The sequence below is a fragment of the Rhinolophus hipposideros genome, assembly GCF_964194185.1.
Source record: "Rhinolophus hipposideros genome assembly, chromosome: 8".
In the NCBI taxonomy this organism is placed as follows: domain Eukaryota; kingdom Metazoa; phylum Chordata; class Mammalia; order Chiroptera; family Rhinolophidae; genus Rhinolophus; species Rhinolophus hipposideros.
In genome coordinates this window covers 95,169,578-95,186,226 of record NC_138054.1, presented here as the reverse complement: position 1 = coordinate 95,186,226, position 16,649 = coordinate 95,169,578, and the positions used below count along the sequence as shown (strand labels likewise).

The 16,649-nt window shown below is 59.0% G+C and overlaps 1 protein-coding gene across 2 annotated transcripts; it reads left to right on the top strand.

Annotated features, from left to right (window-relative positions):
* Positions 1-4,197: 4,197 nt before the first annotated feature.
* Positions 4,198-9,544, top strand: VWA1 (von Willebrand factor A domain containing 1). Of its 2 annotated transcripts, XM_081057152.1 has the most exons (5): positions 4,257-4,367; positions 5,015-5,272; positions 5,516-6,073; positions 7,788-8,066; positions 8,147-9,544. In XM_081057152.1, the coding sequence occupies exons 2-5, from the start codon at positions 5,245-5,247 to the stop codon at positions 8,482-8,484; spliced, it is 1,203 nt and encodes a 400-aa protein (XP_080913278.1). In that variant the 5' UTR covers positions 4,257-4,367; positions 5,015-5,244; the 3' UTR covers positions 8,485-9,544. The 2 variants fall into 2 exon arrangements, with proteins under 2 accessions (XP_080913277.1, XP_080913278.1); XM_081057151.1 differs by lacking the exon at positions 5,015-5,272 and having other exon boundaries at positions 4,198-4,367.
* The last annotated feature ends 7,105 nt before the right edge of the window (positions 9,545-16,649 follow it).

The window sequence follows — 16,649 nt, the reverse complement described above, 5'->3', positions numbered from 1 at the left end:
GCCTGAGGGGGTCTCCACGCACCTGTGTGTACACGGTGTGTGTGTGTGCATGTGTATGGGTGCCCATGTGCACACGTGTGTCTGTTCAGGCTTGTGTGTGCCTGCATCTGTCCTGTCTGCCTCCCCTCACGCCCTGGGCGGGGGTGTTGTCCCGACCCCACATATGTGGAGACTCTGCCAGATTCCCTGACCTGCCCAAGGTCATTTATTCATTCATAAAGTATTTCCTGGGAGCTTGGGCATCCACAGGCACGCCCTTGGACAGCATAGCGGTGAGCAGCTAGGAGGCAGCAAGGGATTTGGCGACTTCCAACCCTCCAGCTTGGGCCACGTGAGCCCTGCCTCCCACCCAGCTTGCGGACCTGGCAAGGGGTGCTGGGCAGGACCTGAGCTGGGGTGCGTGGGCTAGGCTAGGTAGGAACAGGCAGAGCCTCGTGCTGGCTCTGAGGTCTAAGGTCCCTGCACCATGGGCCCTACTCCCACCTCTGAGGAGTTCCCCACAAGGTGTGGACACAGGTCTGTTCTCTCTCCTTCGCTGGATAAGCCTGTCTGGACCCTGCCTGGGGCTGGCACAGGATGCAGTGGTCACCGCCCTATTACAGAAGGTTCCAGCAACGGGAACCAAATCTAGGGGATCCCACTTTAGGAGGACACCACTGTTAGTTCCCTAGGCAGGCTGAAAATCCAGGAACGTTCTGGATGCTGGCCTTCCTCTCTCCCTCACACCGCTGCCCATTAGGCTCTGCCTCTGACAGCAGCTACCTGGGCATCTCCTTGGAGCCCCCACCCTACCCCTGCATGTGCCACGGGCCCTTGCCTGACCCATGAAGGCCCTACAGCCTGTGCCTTCCCTGTCTGCCCACTAGGCCTCCTTACTGCTCTCACACACACTGGCCGGTCCCCACCCCAGGGCCTTAGCACTTTCTGTAGCTCCTGTCCCCCTGGTCTGATGTGGCCCCGCCCTCCATGAGGAAAATAAGGAGACACGCATCTTTGCAAGCACGCCACTTCCTCTTCTGCCAGCAGTGCTCAGAGGACAGGGGCTCTGCCCAGGGTTTGCATATCCCCACTGTACAGAACTGGCACGTGGCGAGGCCCAGCACAGAGGGAATGGATGAGTACAGATGGGGTGGCACCCACCCCACGCCTTCATCCCTGCCACCCTGGCAGGGGGTCTGGGTAGTCATCAGCTCTGGGGCCACAGGGCACAGGCCTGGGCTTCTGGGGAGAAAGATGCCGGGACCTGCAGACCCCCAGGACCAGTCCTCAGGCCCCAGCACGTCCCTGACCACAAACAGGCAGGTCGAGTCTAGAAGAATGTGTGGGTGGAGCAGCTGGATGGGGGGAGGAAGGGGCCCTCTGGGCCCTGCTGCTTCTGGGTGCCCCCTCCCTCTGTCCCACTTACTGTTGTGGGGTGGGGTCAGGGGGACTTGGCCCATAGCAGAACCCCCCTTTCATTTCTGTCCCTCCTCCTTCCCTTGGTGGGTAGTGAGTGAGATGCCAACAAAATGAAAAACACCGTGGGGTGGGGGCAGGACCAGCCCCATCTGCCCTTAGGCCCAGCAAAGTGCTCTAGGCTGGGGTCAGGGGTGGGGTCAGAGGCCGCTGGAGCTGCCCTTTTCCCTGGGGTCAACATGACCACAGTGGGCTGGGGACAAAAGGCCCTTCTTCTCTGCAGAGGCCTGGATTGTGCGGAGGAGGAAGCCTTCTGAGGACCTGGTGGGGGTAGGGGTGGTGCCTGCAGACAGCAGTGTCCCTAGGTTTCCTGGAACCCCCTCCACCTGCTTGTTGGCAGACAGGCCGGTGTACACGCCAGCTTCAGGAAGTGAGTGGGGACTCCTGACTTGGCCAAGGCCACGGGGCAGGGCTACCTCAGCCAGACTGCTCCTTCCTCTTGGTCCCCAGGACTCCAGGACCAAGCAAGGGCTGGGCTTGGGGTGGGAGAGGCCTGGGGGCCATAGCCTGCTGTGTCCCGGCGTCCTCTCCTCCTCTGTCTGCCCTCTTGCCCCCAGCCTGTCTTCCTTCAGAGAGGTGCTTTCCGGGCCATTATATTTGTGCTTCCTCTGGCGTCTGTCTCAAGCTCAGCCCTGGCCCTGACCACTACACCCCTGGCTGACCCCCACGCTCCCTGGGGACTCTCCGTCTGCCCATATCTGCCCAAGAGAGTAGGTGTACAGGATACAAGAATGACACTTGCCTTCACGGGGGTAGCAGGGGCAGAGTGGCGGCCAGCTAGAGCAGAGCAGAAAGGGAGGCAGGGGGAGTCTTCTGTGGTCAGTTGAGAGCTCGGCGTGGGCAGCAGTGACTCCGGGCAGAGCTGAGGTGGAAGTCTGGGCTAGGGCAGGTGGCAGAGCCCAGGCAAGGCTGGGTAGAGGCGCAGGCTGGGCCTCCCACCCTTTCTCCCTCTGATGGGGGAGGCTGGAGGGAGGAGGGCAGCTGCTTCCTCGAGGGCCTGAGTCCCAGCCAAGAAGACCCGCTCAGTTTTTCCAGAAGGGACGGAAACTTGCCCGTCAGCCCAGCAGTGCAAGCCTTGGTGTGACTGTGGGCCCGCCTGCTGAGCAGGAGTGGGGACAAGTGGGGAAGTTGCTGCCTTGCCACAGGGGTGGGACGGTGGGGGGGACCAACTTTGGCCAGCTCCCTGCCCCAAGCAGATGGGTGCCCAGGGAGACAGAGGATGAACCAAGAAGTATCTGACATGTCTACGTGGGTGTGTGACCCCCGGGGCCCCTGGCTGAGCTCCCCGCTGGACCCCTGGCCTCCTCCAGCTGCTGCTGTGTCCTATAATGGCCCCCACTCACAGTCCCCATCTCCACAGCAGCCCTCGTCAGCCTGAGATGCTGGAGGGCTGGGGTTCACCCAGGGCCCCTCTGGGCAGCACATGCTGGACTTTGGGGGCCCAAGCCCCCCCCCACCCCAGGGCTCAGGCGGAAGCACCAGGCAGTTTCTGGTCCCCGCCGAGGCCTGAGGTCTGTGGAGTGGAGCCAGCACCGTCACTGCCAAGATTCCCGGCAAGGGGTGGGAGCGGCAGGGACACAGTTCTCGTTTTGTTCCTGCCCCAGCTCCTCAGGCTCAGCTGAGCCGCTTCCTTTTTTAGGCAAAGTGGAGCTCAGCCTGTCTCATAGCCCACGTCTCACCTGCCAGAAAGGGAGGAAGGAACACCATTGAGTCCCATCCTTCCTCCTTCCAGAGCATCCCCTGGGGAGAGAGGGAAGGGAGGGAACATCCTGGCAAAGACGCCCCCTCCCCCAGTTCCCCCAGTTCCGCAGGAATGAGTGGCTGGAAGAGGGCAGTGGTTACCCCACAGGAAGGCATCTTAAGAGTGGAGAGTTGTGCTCTCCTGGACTTCAGCTCCTGCCCAGGGAACACTGTCCCACCCCAGCTAAGGGCAAGAAATCTGTCCAGGGAGCTAAGTGCCCCTTGGGATGCCCCCTGCAGCCAGCCACTTCTGGTACGGCCTAGCCAAGATCTCAGGACGCCAGGCTCACTAGTGGGTCTGTCCAGAGGGGAGCTCCAGTGGATTGCTGGGGGTCTGTCCTCAGTCCTGGAGTCAGACCTCATTCTGGGCCCTGGGCCCCTCATTGGACAGGGTATGGGGACAGCAATAGGCCTAGCATGGTCACACTGAACAGGATCTCTTCCTCAACAAGCCAAGAAGTCCAAATGTCACAGCTTCTGTCCTATGTCCAGTGCCTTGGGTTCTTTCTAAGTTCAGCCCTCTCAACCCGTTAGTCCTGCGGGACACGAGTCCCAGCCCCCAGACACCACCGCTCTCTCAGCCCTGTAGTCGAGTCCAGGCCAGCGCCTGGGCTTTGTTGGGGGTACACTGTTCTTGGTGTCACCCCCAACCTCTCACACCCCTGGGTCTTCTTGGGCCGGGCTTCTAGGATTCCCGGCACTGCGGAGACATGGGCTGTGGGCCTGGGCATGATCCAGCTTGGTGGCTCCTTGTCGTCTCCTGGCTGCGGGCAGGGGGCAGGGCGCACCCCATGGCCTCACAGTCGGAAAGGGCGATGCAGCGCTTGTGTGCCTACGTGCCCACGAATGTGTGCGTCGGTCGCATCTTGGCGAGTACTGGGTGTTGCTGCTCGCCGGGGCTCTCCGCGCACGCACCTCCCCGGAGTTTGCGTCTCGGTACGCGGCTGAATGCGCGCACCGGGGCGGGGCCTCGACGGGCGGGGCCTCTAGGGGGCGGGGTCCTGGTCCGGCCAGTGCGGAGGCGCGCGTTGCCGCCCAGGAGCGAGCGAGGGAGCTAGCGGCGAGCCGAGACCCAGCGCGCCCTGTCCGGTTGAGCACCATGCTGCCCTGGACGGCACTCGGCCTGGCCCTGAGCTTGCGGCTGGCGCTGGCGCAGAGCGGCGCAGAGCGTGGTGAGTGCGGAGCACGGCGGGGCCGGACTCCGGCGTCCCTTCCACTCCCCGCCGCCTGCGCTGGGCGGTCGCTCTTCTTCTGCGGCCCCGGGTTGGCGGCGGCCCCGGAGTACCCCACCCACCTGTGGCGGTCGGGCCCAGGTGCCCCAGGCTGCTCGACCGAGCGCCGGGGCGTGAGGTCGCCGTCTGCCCTGTCGGCATGTCCGCGGGATCGTGGGACCTGGACGGGAGGGGGAGGTGTCGAGGAGGCTGCCCCTTCCTCAGTTTCTCTCTTCTTGGAATGACTCTTAGTAGAGGGATAACAAGAAGGTTGGAGTTGCCCCACCGAACTGGGGAAAACTGAGGCCGCAAGGCCCATGCCAGAACCGAGACACCCCAGACCAGGGACCCGTGGTGGAGGAGCGCATCTGCCACCACCACCCCTGGGGGTGCTGGGAGGAAGCGGGAGGCCGGGAGGCGCTAGTCGAATCCTCAGGCTGCTGCATCAGGTAACTTGCTTCCTGGGTCCAGATGAAACAGAGGATGGGGGCCAGGGGAGGGGTGACATCATCTCTAAGTGGGATTAAGATTCCAGCCTGGCCATCTGGGCTGTGGGAGGGGCTGCTATCAGTGCTCTGTCTCCGCCATCCTTCTACCTCCCCCTACAGTCTTCACAGCTGCTCTGTGCCTTCCTCCGCTATACCCCACCTGTTCCCTTACCTGGAGGCTGAGCTGTATGGCTGCACTCCAGCCTGGGGGCTGCTTCTCTGGAAGACAAGCCTGAGGGAGGAGCCCCTCATTTGCCACTCCTGAGGATGAGGCCATAGGCTCCAGCCTCCACGCAGTCTCCTTAGGAAAGGGAGAGTGGGGGCTTGGAGGAGTCAGCTCTCCTTTACAGATGAGGCATGAGTCCAGAGAAGCCCCAGGTATATGGTCAGGGGGCAGAGCTGGGACTCACTGAGAGTGTTGGCCTCTGGTTGGCTCAGGACCCCTCTGTCTCCCGGGTGTCATCTCCAGGGCCTTTGGGGTGTGACTGAGCAGGCTTTCAGGGCCTACCTGGGTGAAGACAAGCACCAGCTTATGGAAAGCTCAGGCCCTGGGGTTTGGCCTTGGGTGGGGGGGCTATCTGGGGCCACCACCTGGGGCTGAACCCTCCCCCTCTTCCCCAGGTCCCCCGGCGTCAGCCCCCCAGGGGGACTTGCTATTCCTGTTGGACAGCTCGGCCAGCGTGTCTCATTATGAGTTCTCCCGAGTTCGGGAGTTTTTGGGTCAACTGGCAGCCCCGCTGCCCTTGGGCCCCGAGGCCCTGCGTGTCAGCCTCGTGCACGTCAGCAGCCGGCCACACACCGAGTTCTCCTTCAGCCAACATAGCTCAGGTGCGGCTGTCCAGGACGCCATTCGTGCTGCAGCCCAGCTCATGGGTGACACCAACACTGGCCTAGCGCTGGCATACGCCAGGGAGCAACTGTTCGCTGAAGCAGCGGGTGCCCGGCCGGGGGTGCCCAAGGTGCTGGTGTGGGTGACAGATGGCGGTTCCAGCGACCCCGTGGGGCCCCCCATGCAGGAGCTGAAGGACCTGGGCACCACTGTCTTCATCGTCAGCACTGGCCGCGGCAACTTCCTGGAGCTGGCGGCCGCTGCCTCGGCGCCCGCGAGGAAACACCTGCACTTTGTGGATGTGGATGACCTGCACATCATCGCCCAGGAGCTGAGGGGCTCCATTCTCGGTAGGTGGGATAGGACAGGGCGCAACGGGTGGGCCAAGGGGCCCAGCTAGGAATGCAAGAGGGCAGCTGGAGTGAGACTTCAGGAGGAACTTGTGTGCCTGCCCCAGGGGCCAGCGGCTGCAGGACAGTGGTGCTCCCAGCAGTTCATGGGGAGGTGACACTGTGTGCACCTGCTGTGCCCCACCACCTGGGCTGTGGAGGGACAGAGGGGCAGTCCTGTGTGAACAACTCCAGGTGGGGCTCTCTGCTGCCTGGACCAGCTCAGCCTGCGGCTGGAGGTCCCATGGAGTGCTGGGCCTGGTGTGAGCCCAGGGACCAAGGGCTGAACTGGTGGGAAGTGGCCAAGTGGGGAGAAAGAGGAAGGAGGTTCCAAGCCTGAGCACTCTGCAGATGGCAGCACGTGCTCCTGGACATGTGCCAGGGCCCGCAGTGCCTGGAGAGGGGAGAGCCAGGTCAGGAGGGGCCAGGACTGCCCGCCACAGAGTTACTTGTCCCTGCTCCCCCTGCCCCTTCTGGTGAGGACACCCATGGAGGCTTTGAGTGGGTTTGCATTACAGGCAGTTATGGGGACTATTGGATGCTGGAGAGGAGACTGGAGCAGGGAGGGCCCACTGCAGGGGCTACTAGCTCCCCACAGACTTGCTTCTGGAGCCCTGATACAGCCAAACTCCACAGGGGGAGGGGCTGGAAATGAAGGGCCCGGTCACTGGCTCTGCCTGCTCCAGCCACTGAAAAGTGCCACTAACCCCAGGGTTCTTCCCAAGTCTCTGCCTGTGGATTAATCATCCACTCAAAACCAGGAGGGGTGGACTGTGGGTTGTAGAGAGAGGTAGAGGGTCCTTCCGAAGATTTCCACCAGGGACACCTGCCCCCACTGTAGCTGAGCCTGGAAGGGACAGCAGGAGGAAAAGCAGGCAGCTGGACAGGAAAAACGGAGGCTGCAGGGCAGTCAGGCAGGGTGAGGGCCTCCTGGGATTGGGAGTGGGTGTGAGTGTGGGGGATGGGCAGGGGAGTGAGTGCCAGGCAGGCAGTTGGGGCAGCCAGCATTAAAGGAGGAGGCATCAGAATGGAGACGGGTTTAACCCTGCCCAGACATGCACCAGCCATATGTGTCTGCACGGTCACTCAGACGGCTCAAGGGGAATGCACGTTTAGGGGTCCCACTTTGGGGAGTCACTCTCTAATGGGGACCTGAGGCAGGCAAGTATCCCCAACCCCAGGTCCAGCTGCTCATGGAGTTGTCACATCCCACAGCCTCTCAGGGCGTCCCCTGGTGGCCTCTCATCTCCTGGCTTCACCATCAGCCCCCCTGTGGCCTTGACTATCCAGAGCTAAGCTGACCCCAGATCCTGTGCTGGCCACTCAGGCTGGATAGGGGGCTGGTCCTCTATTCTCAGGACCACCTTGGGCCCCGCCACCTTTGAGTGGCCCTTATCTAGGCCCCTGGACTGGGTGGGCAGTGGCCCAGCTAGCTTCCCACTGGTCTGGTCTGGGTTTGGGGCTGCGGCAGGCAGGGAAGCTCCTGATGGGGCTGGATGTGGGGGCTGCACTCCTGTCCTTTCCCCAGCGGTGTGACAGCATCTGCGGGCTGTGGCTGAAGCTGGCCCAGCTCCCTGCCTCCAATGGGGTCTTCCCCAAGTCAGCAGTCAGGGAGGGCCTCATGTCTTGGGCGCGAGGAGGTGACCTTGGTTCCCTGACCTGATGCCACCCACAGATGCAATGCAGCCACAGCAGCTCCGCGCCTCTGAGGTCACGTCCAGCGGCTTCCGTCTGGCCTGGCCGCCCCTGTTGACGGCCGACTCTGGCTACTACGTGTTGGAGCTGGCACCCAGCGCTGAGCCAGGGACCAAGCGTCGCCAGCAGCTGCCAGGGAACGCCACAGGCTGGGCCTGGGCCCACCTAGACCCCGCCACAGACTACGACGTGGCGCTGGTGCCCGAATCCAACGTGCACCTCGTGAGGCCGCAGCACCTGCGGGTGCGCACGCTGCCGGGTGAGGCAGGGCCCGGGGACGGGGGCGGGGGTGGGGGCGGGGACGTGGCCCCCACCCACTCACGGGCGCTTCTCCCCCAGAGGAGGCCGGGCCAGAGCGCATCGTCATCTCACACGCCAGGCCGCACAGCCTGCGGGTGAGCTGGGCCCCTGCGCTGGGCCCGGCCGCCGCGCTTGGCTACCACGTGCAGTTCGGGCCGCTGCGGGGCGGCGCGGCGCAGCGCGTGGAGGTGCCCGCGGGCCACAACAGCACCACGCTTCAGGGCCTGGCGCCCGGCACCGCCTACCTAGTGACGGTGACGGCGGCTTTTCGCTCCGGCCGCGAGAGGGCGATGTCAGTCAAGGCCTGCACGCCCGATGGCGAGCGCAGCCGCGCCCCGCGCCCCACGCCGCCAGGGGCCGGGGGCCGGGGGCCTTGAGCTGGCTGCCCCGCCTACTCAAGGGCCCCTTCTCCCGAACCCGGTGGGGAGGCGTCCGCCACCGAGCCCAGGGTCTTGTCCTGGGTGGGTGAGGGAGGGTGCTGGCCGGGCCTTTGCCCTGCAGCGACTCCGCGTGGGCCCCAAGTCCTCTCCCCGCGGCCAGAGCCGGCGTCTGCCTTCCAGGACGCGGGCTTCTCCTGATTCTGTGGCCTGACTCTCCACTGCAGCTCTGGCAGCAGAACTTGCCATCGCGACTCCCTCCACTGCCAGGCCCAGAGCGGGCACTTGGTGGTGTCCTTTGGGCAGGATTTAGCGGGGAGATGGATAGGGAATGTAGGGGCGAGTTGAGAACATCAGACCCAGGACTGGCCCCGGCCCAGGACCGGAGGGCAGCCTGTCGGGCAGCCAGACCGCCCACTTGTGTGAAGGGCCAGTCCCTCTGGTGGCGAGAGCTGGCATCGTGTGAGGGAACTTGGCCCAGCTGGCCACTCAGGTCCTGGAGGTTGATAGAAGGTGGATGGGGGAAGGGGAGGAGCTGACTCTGGCCAGGTACCAAAGGGTTCCTGGAGGAGACAGGATCTGGCACAGGGTAGGGAGAAGTGCTGGGCGGTTGACGGTGTGGCAGTGGTTGGTGGGTGGAAAGGTGGTCTTTACTAGGATACTCAGCTGGCTTTTGGGCAGTGCCTGCCAGGGACAGTGGCACTGCCTTCCTGCCCAGGACCCTGATGGGCCCAACTATGGGCACCTTTTGCGAATACCAGAGCCTGGCCTTCAGGACCCTGCAGACATCACTGGCAGGGAGCCTCCCTTTGTTCCTGGGTGGGGACTTCCATTTGGGGTTGAGGATGAACAAGTATACCCTGGGTGGGTTCACCCCAGGTTTCTCTGCATATTCTGACCCCTCCTCCCCAACATAACAACTTTACTATCCTGGGGCCACCAGACAAGTCCCAAGGTCAGGCAGTGCTTCTTTCCCCCAGCTCCACCAGGCACGTCCTCCTCTGTCTCTTCCCCACTAACGTCCCACACTTTAAAATACAGTAAATCAGGCGTAAACTGAGCCCTGCAGTCTCCTTAGAATGCTTTTCTCCTTGTCAAATACGACAGCCCGGCAAAAGGTCTTGGGTGGAGGACCTGGTGCTGCACCAGCTGGTGCTGGGGAAGAGAACGGGGAGCCATCTGTGACCCCTCTGTGCACCTCCTCTTCAGAGACCCTTGGCCCATTTCTGTGGGCTGGGATTCTGGGTTTTGGATGGGGTGATTGCTGGAATGCTGGGGACAACGGCCTGGCTCTGCGGGGCTGCCCCCATCCCAGTTTCGGCCAGGGCTCAGGGATGGGGGCGCGGCGCCCTCTGCTGGCAAGGCGCGCTTTCAACCGAGTTGAGTTTCCGTCCCCATGGCAACCACCACTCGGGCCTGGCGCGTGTGTGTGTGTGTGTGTGTGTGTGTGTGTGTGTGTTGTCTTCAAGCTCTGAGCATCACCTGCCCCTACCCAGGTGCCCAAGACTTTCACTGCCCACTAGTTAAGTGCGCTTAGCGTTCGTGGGTGCCCACTGCATACCAGCAGTTTGCCTGCGTGACCATGGCACAAGAGACAAAGGACCCCCACCCTTCCTGTGTGAGCAGAGTGGGGCGGGGGCTAAGGTGGTGGGTCCAGGGCCCCAGGGTAGACGGCAGTGCCTGGTTATGCCAGTCTTGGTTGGGGGGACGCTGTCAGGTGGGTGGTGGATTTCTCTTTGTCCCCCAACACACTTGAGTCAGGCCCAGGGAGCCTGAGTGGGACTGGCCTTTGTGTACTGCAGGCTTGTGCTTACATTCTGCCTGGTGGTCAGCAGGCAGATGAGCGTCAGAGACTCCTGTGACCTCAGCAGCTTTCCTGTCCTGAGGGTGGTGGGTGTGAACAGCAGGGTCCCAGGGCCCCAGGTGGCATTGACCAGTGAGGGAAACCCTCCCTGGGCCTGGGCCTCCGGCCTATCTGCCCCTGAGGGGCAGAATTCCCCCCATGCTGATCTCCCTTCCACACTGAGCTCCCATCTGCCTGGCAGGTCCTTTCCTAATGGCTCACACACTTGGGGCAAGCTGAGTGACAAGCTCCTTCCCCCCAAACACACCCAAACTCCAAGAAGGGGCAAAGTAGCTCAGACACGCCCCACGCCTGAAAGAGGCGCTGGCTTCACTTCATCGCTGCTGGATGCTGAGGCCCAGGGAGGGGCCCCCAATTCCATCTCCAGGCCAAAGAATGCCTCTCCTGGGGGTGCTCATCCTAGATGCACCTCCCTTTGCACCGTCCCAGGCAGTTCTTAAAGGGCTTTGAGTCTGGGCCATGTCTGCTCCCCTCCCCTTTCCCTGACATGACTGCGAGGACTGACACAGGCCACTTGGTAAGGCAGCTGTGGGCTTCCCCACACATCCCTGAAACACACGGGCTGTACCGGTTTGCTTCTGGTCGAGGACATGGTTATCCTTGCAGTAGGCAGGCGATCCTGGGGCGGGGAGGGGACCTCAAGGGGAGGCTCCTCCAGTGGCATGGGGGCTGTGCCCGTTTGGGAGCTGCTGTCACATCTGTGGGTCCGGAGGAGGAGTCCAGCATTCACCACAGCTGCGCCTCCACTCGCCCTCCCTGGGGCCTTCGCTGCAGGTGGGGGCTCTCTGTGAGGGCCAGATGGGGTGGCTCTCCAGCTCCCCAAGCTCTTGCACAAAAGCTGTCTGTGAGGAGGCTGGTGGCAGCTAGGGTCTGGAGCCCGAGTCTCTGGGAAGTGGGGTTTCCATCAGTGGATGATGCAGCCAGCTCATGACTCAAGTAGTTTTTCCATGGTGACGTCCCCATGAGAGGGACACACCAGTCCTTACAGCCTCCTGCTGGGGAGAGGGGACAGTTTGGAAAAGCAAAACTGAAGTGCCCCAGCTGTGTGTCTGCTGCTTTTGTTCTGGGATGAAACATTTTCTTCCAACATCCATTAAAACAAACAAGAAATGCCAGTGGAAATTGTATGTCCTAGAAGTGAGTGTGGTTGCCGTGGGGACACAGCGAGACCCTACCCCTGGGTCCCAGCCCCAGCAACAGGTTGGGGGTGGGGGTAGCTTCTGGCTGCCAGCCCTGGGGGTTGGGGTGGGGGTGAGGGTGGCGGGTGGGGGCTCCTGAGCCTGCTGCCATCCTTGGGAAGCGGAAGGGCTGAGATCTCCTAGGTAGGGATGGGTCGGGCAGGGCGACCCCTTTTCACTGATGTGTTCTCATTAAAACACCTGTTGCTAATTGTCCATGTTTCAGAAGTGCAGGTGAACTCAACTGTGACAAATGATAGTGTCTGAGCCACAGAAGGGAGAACTTTGTGGGAAGAAAAGGCCCCAACCCCACCAGGTGTGGGGACAAGCACAGGGAGAGCAGTGGGTGGCCAGTACCTGCCTGAGCCCCTGACCACACATCCACGGGACTGGAGGCCACAACCCACCTGTCCTGGTCTCACACATGGCGTGCACAGTGCTGCCCAAGTGAGAGAGTGAGAACCAGGAGCTTCTCAGCTTGCCATGAGACTGGGGCCACAGCTGCCTCTTCTAGACCAGGGCCAGTCTCTGCTGGACACAAATGCCTCTGGGCTGGGCCACTCCCACAGGTGCCCACTTACAACCCCTCCCAGAGGACACCAGGGCTCTCTAAATGACCATGGGGTGGGTTTGAGCGACTATTGCTTCTGAGGTCTTTCCAAACTGTGCAGCTGACCTGTTTTTCTGCTGGGAAGGCAGAGGTGCTGGCTCAGACACGCGCCAGTGTTCCAGCTTGTCTCCTGTCAGCAGGGCGGGCAGGCAACTGAGTATATGCTAAGGGACCCACCCCGAGTACCTCTGGGGTGGCTTGGCTGTGCTGACCGCCTGCTGGCGGGGAGGACATGAGCTAGGGCATCTGAGCAGGCAACTGCTTACCGAACGCAAACTGCACCAGCCTGCAGAGCAGTGAGCTTTGGCCCAGTCCTAAGTCTCTCCAGTGCTGGGTGTCCAAGCACCGCCCAAGGGGAGGAGCTGCAGGGGCCCTGGGGAAAGCTGGGAGCCCTGCTTCCCGCCCCCGCCAGCCATTTCTTTTTATTTAGTTTGTGTTCAATGCATATCAGTTCCATATTATGAGAAGTCACTGTGAATCAAAGCACAGATACACAAACACGATACACAACCCACAATCGATGTCTGCATTCACTAAGAAACAGAAGGCAGTGTCATTCTCACAGAAGCCTTAGGTCTGTTGGGTGTGAACCGTGTAGGTTCGGAAATACAGAAAAAAGGACTTCAGTTGTCGAGACACTGAGCATCAGTATGTGACTGTGCAAACACGAGACTTGGGGTGTTTCTAATTTTGCAAAGGTTTCTGTGCATCGAGGCAGCTGTGAAAAGATTTGCTTCGCAGAATCAAGCCCACTTTAGGCTTAGGACCAAGCTTTATCTAAAAATATTGACTGACCGGGGCTGGCCCACTGGCTCAGGCGGTTAGAGCTCCGTGCTCCTAACTCTGAAGGCTGCTGGTTCGATTCCCACATGGGCCAGTGGGCTCTCAACCACAAGGTTGGTGGTTCAATTCCTTGAATCCACAAGAGATGGTGGGCTCTGCCTCCTGCAACTAAGATTGAATACAGCACCTTGAGCTGAGATGGCTCAGTTGGTTGGAGTGTGTCCTCTCAAACCACAAGGTTGCCGGTTCGACTCCCGCAAGGGATGGTGGGCTGTGCCCCCTGCAACTAGAAACGGCAACTGGACCTGGAGCTGAGCTGCACCCTCCACAAGTAAGATCGAAAGGACAACAACTTGACTTGGAAAAAAGACCTGGAAGTACACACTGTTCCCCAATAAAGTCCTGTGAAAAAAAAAAAGCTTTAAAAATATTGACTGACCACAGATACTGTCCTAAATGTGGCTATTCTGATTCATAGAGCTTTTTCAAAACATATGTACAGAAAATCTAATGCCCATTCGTCTCCAGTCTTCACCTCCCAGGTACCTGATTTAGTTTGGCTCCTTCATATATTTGCCTTTTCAATCTTAAGATTTGTCCATTTCACCTTCAAAACATCATTTTTTAAACTGTAAGAAGTATTCAATATATTCAGGCAGAAAAGGCATTTTGCAATGAGTTGAGGTCAGCGTGTTTCTCCTCTTCCTAGTTAGCTGAGCTTAGGAATCGGGTGCACAGCTGCATAGAAATAGCTGATACTTTGTAAGCAAACGACAGCTGTGCTTGAACTTGGGGTCCTTTCCCATCCCTCATTGTTCTGTCACATGTCAGTGACCATTTACAAAGTCAAGAAAGCTCCAGGAAAGATCAGTTCCCCAAGGGAATAGTGATGGCTTCTCAGTGTAAAACTCTAGGTGGAGTTTGGAGCTTATCAGCATTCAGTCAGTTCTGGGGGCTCTTCTAATGTGCATGTAAATAAAACAGAAGCTGTTGGCAGACCTGCTTACTGGCCTCAGCCTCAGTGAGCCAAGTGAAAACTGAATCTGCTCCAAATCCCACCCTTTATCTCTAGCTAAGGTCAAGTCTAGTCGTTTCCAAGGTAGACTTTTATGTCCACCCTTCTTAAGCGACACTTGAGGAAACCATCTTGTGGCTAATGTTGTCTGTATTGCACTTCCTGTTGTCCATGAAGCTTCAACAGATTTCATTAACACCGGCATAATCCATTGAGAGTCTCACTGCCTAGTCGAACCCTGCACGTGCTCTTCAGACCCATCAAATTTGGGACCCTCCACATCTTCTGTGTCACTAAAATAAGTGTGGAACCCAGATTTGATGAAGACCTATTTTTTCCCTGTCACACTGGGCTTCTAGATGCTGTCTGGATCGGGTTTGGAAGATGGGGAAGCATAGACGTTCTGGGGCCTGAGTCTTAACAGAAATGCAGAAGGGACAACGAGGTCACCAACAGGCTGGCTGTTGACTGCAGAGCACCACCACTTTCCTTGGTGGCATTAGGTGGACTGTGGGATGGGCTAGGGTTACAGCAGGCGTTGGACGGGAATAAACCTGCGTGGGTAGGAACAGCGTGAGAAACAGCACGTGTCTGCTCCATGGGCATGCAGCATGTCTCACTGGATGCTGGTGAGAACCACAGGGTCCAGGGAGGTGTAGGCAAGGTGGGCTGGGAGCCCTGCTTTGGTGGGCAGTGTGGGGACCGGCAGCCCAGGGCCCCACCCTGGGGGCTCAAGCCCAGGAGGGTGGGGCTGGGCAGCTTTTCTTTAGGCTGGGCCAGGGCCTGCCCTGTGGGGGAGGGCAGGGGTGCATGTGGGCTGGGGCGACTGCACGTGAGACCGGAACCAGCACATCCTTTTGGAAGCTGGTGAGAAAGAATAGGAGTGAGAGGGGTCTGCAGGCCATTGAGGGGGAGAGGGCTGGCCACTTATTCCCAGTGGACCTGCCATCCTAGGAGAGCTTGACTGAAGGGTGATGTGGGGAGGGGCGGGCACATGCGGCCTCTTGTCCATCCTGTGGGGGTCTCCAAGTTTAAGCAGACAGGCCCTGCACAGGTGCCATCCATGGGAGACTCCAGGCAGGCTGGGCAGCTGGGAAGTCTGGCTGGGTTGTAGGGGGCCAAGGGCTGCGTGGAAGGCCACAGCTCTGCTGTGCTGTGCAGATAGCTCCCCAGAGGTCCGGCCAGGTGCGGGGTCCTCAGAACCTCTGCCTGCTGCTGGGGCTCTGCACTCGGCCTGGTGGGGCCTACTCTGCTCCTATTGGCCTGGGTTACCAGGGGCAGCTGTCCCCACTCTCTGGGCTCAAGGTCAGGCTGGAGGCCAAGCTGCCCACCTGCAAGTTTAACCTATGTAGTCTCTCCTCCGGGTCTCCAAGCTGGAGACCTCCCTCAGAGAAGAAAGCTGTGCTGTGGGGAGGGGATGTTGGGGGAATCCCGTCAGCAAAATAGATCAGCCCAAGCAGAGGTGAAACCCACATATGTCAATCAAGTGTGACTTTGTCAGGTAGAAAACATCATCATAATCCCTTTTATTAACTTAGTGTTTAGGAAAGGTGTGTCTGTCCTCCCCAGACAGCAGTCTAAGTTTTTAAGTGACAAACACAAGTGGACTGGACATTTTGCAAGGTCCATCGGAAATGGGAAAGTTAGGGAAACTGGAGGGAGCCCCTCTGTCAAAGGGAGGGAGTGCAATTACCTAAAATCTTAGGGCAGCAATCAACTTTTTTTTAAATTAAAAAAATTACAGTTGACATACAATGTTATATTAGTTTCAGGTGTACACATGATGGTTACATATATAACCTACGAAGTGATCACCCTAAGTCCAATACCCACCTGATACCAGACAGTTATTACAAAACTTTGTTTTTGAAATTAAACCAAGTTAAGTGAAACTGATATGGTTTCTTTGAAACTGACTTTTTAAATGCAGGGCTATATTCTCAAAGATTTTCCTTTTTATATAAAAGTACTTAAGCTTGCTCCATGCCAGCCTACAGATAGAGCGAGAGAGGGGCCTATGGCTGAGCTGTGGATGGACAAGCTTCACATCTTTTACCCATTTCCGCTTCTTCATTCAGTAATGCACTGCCAGGGCTGCTGTGGGGGGAATGATTGGCAGCTAGTCCATGAAAACCTTTGTGGATGAAAAAGGAGCCACATACTGAACCTGACAAGCTCAGGGGAGGACCGCATTGGTGGGCCATACAAACTCAGAGACTGGAAGTAACCACATAAGATGGTCTGAACATGAAAGGCGACCCCTGTAGCTTCCTTGACAAAGGTCAGTCTTTACCTTACATGAGCCCATCCATTGTCTCTTTGCATCTAAGATAATACCTCGGAAAAGTCAGAGTAATCTCCTTTTCCAGATCTCTCAGGGCACAACCTTGCACCAGGAGACCACAGAGCCCCCTCATTATCTTGTTCCCCTGCATACCATCTCTTGGGCTGTAAACGTTAATTATCCAACTATTAATTTTCAAAAACCTACGAACATAAAATAAATGTGTATTTCTGTTTTACTTTTTATCCATTCCGAGGTTTCCCAGCTTTGCTTTCTCCCGCCCCCATAATCTACCACCAATGGATTCCACGTAACCCTCCTTACATCTCCTCCTTTGATTCTGATGTATAAAACAATCAGCAAAACTGAGGTTCTCCAGAGCATCTCAATCCCTTGATATTTTGCTTCCCGGAAATTGTCGTCGTCGGTTT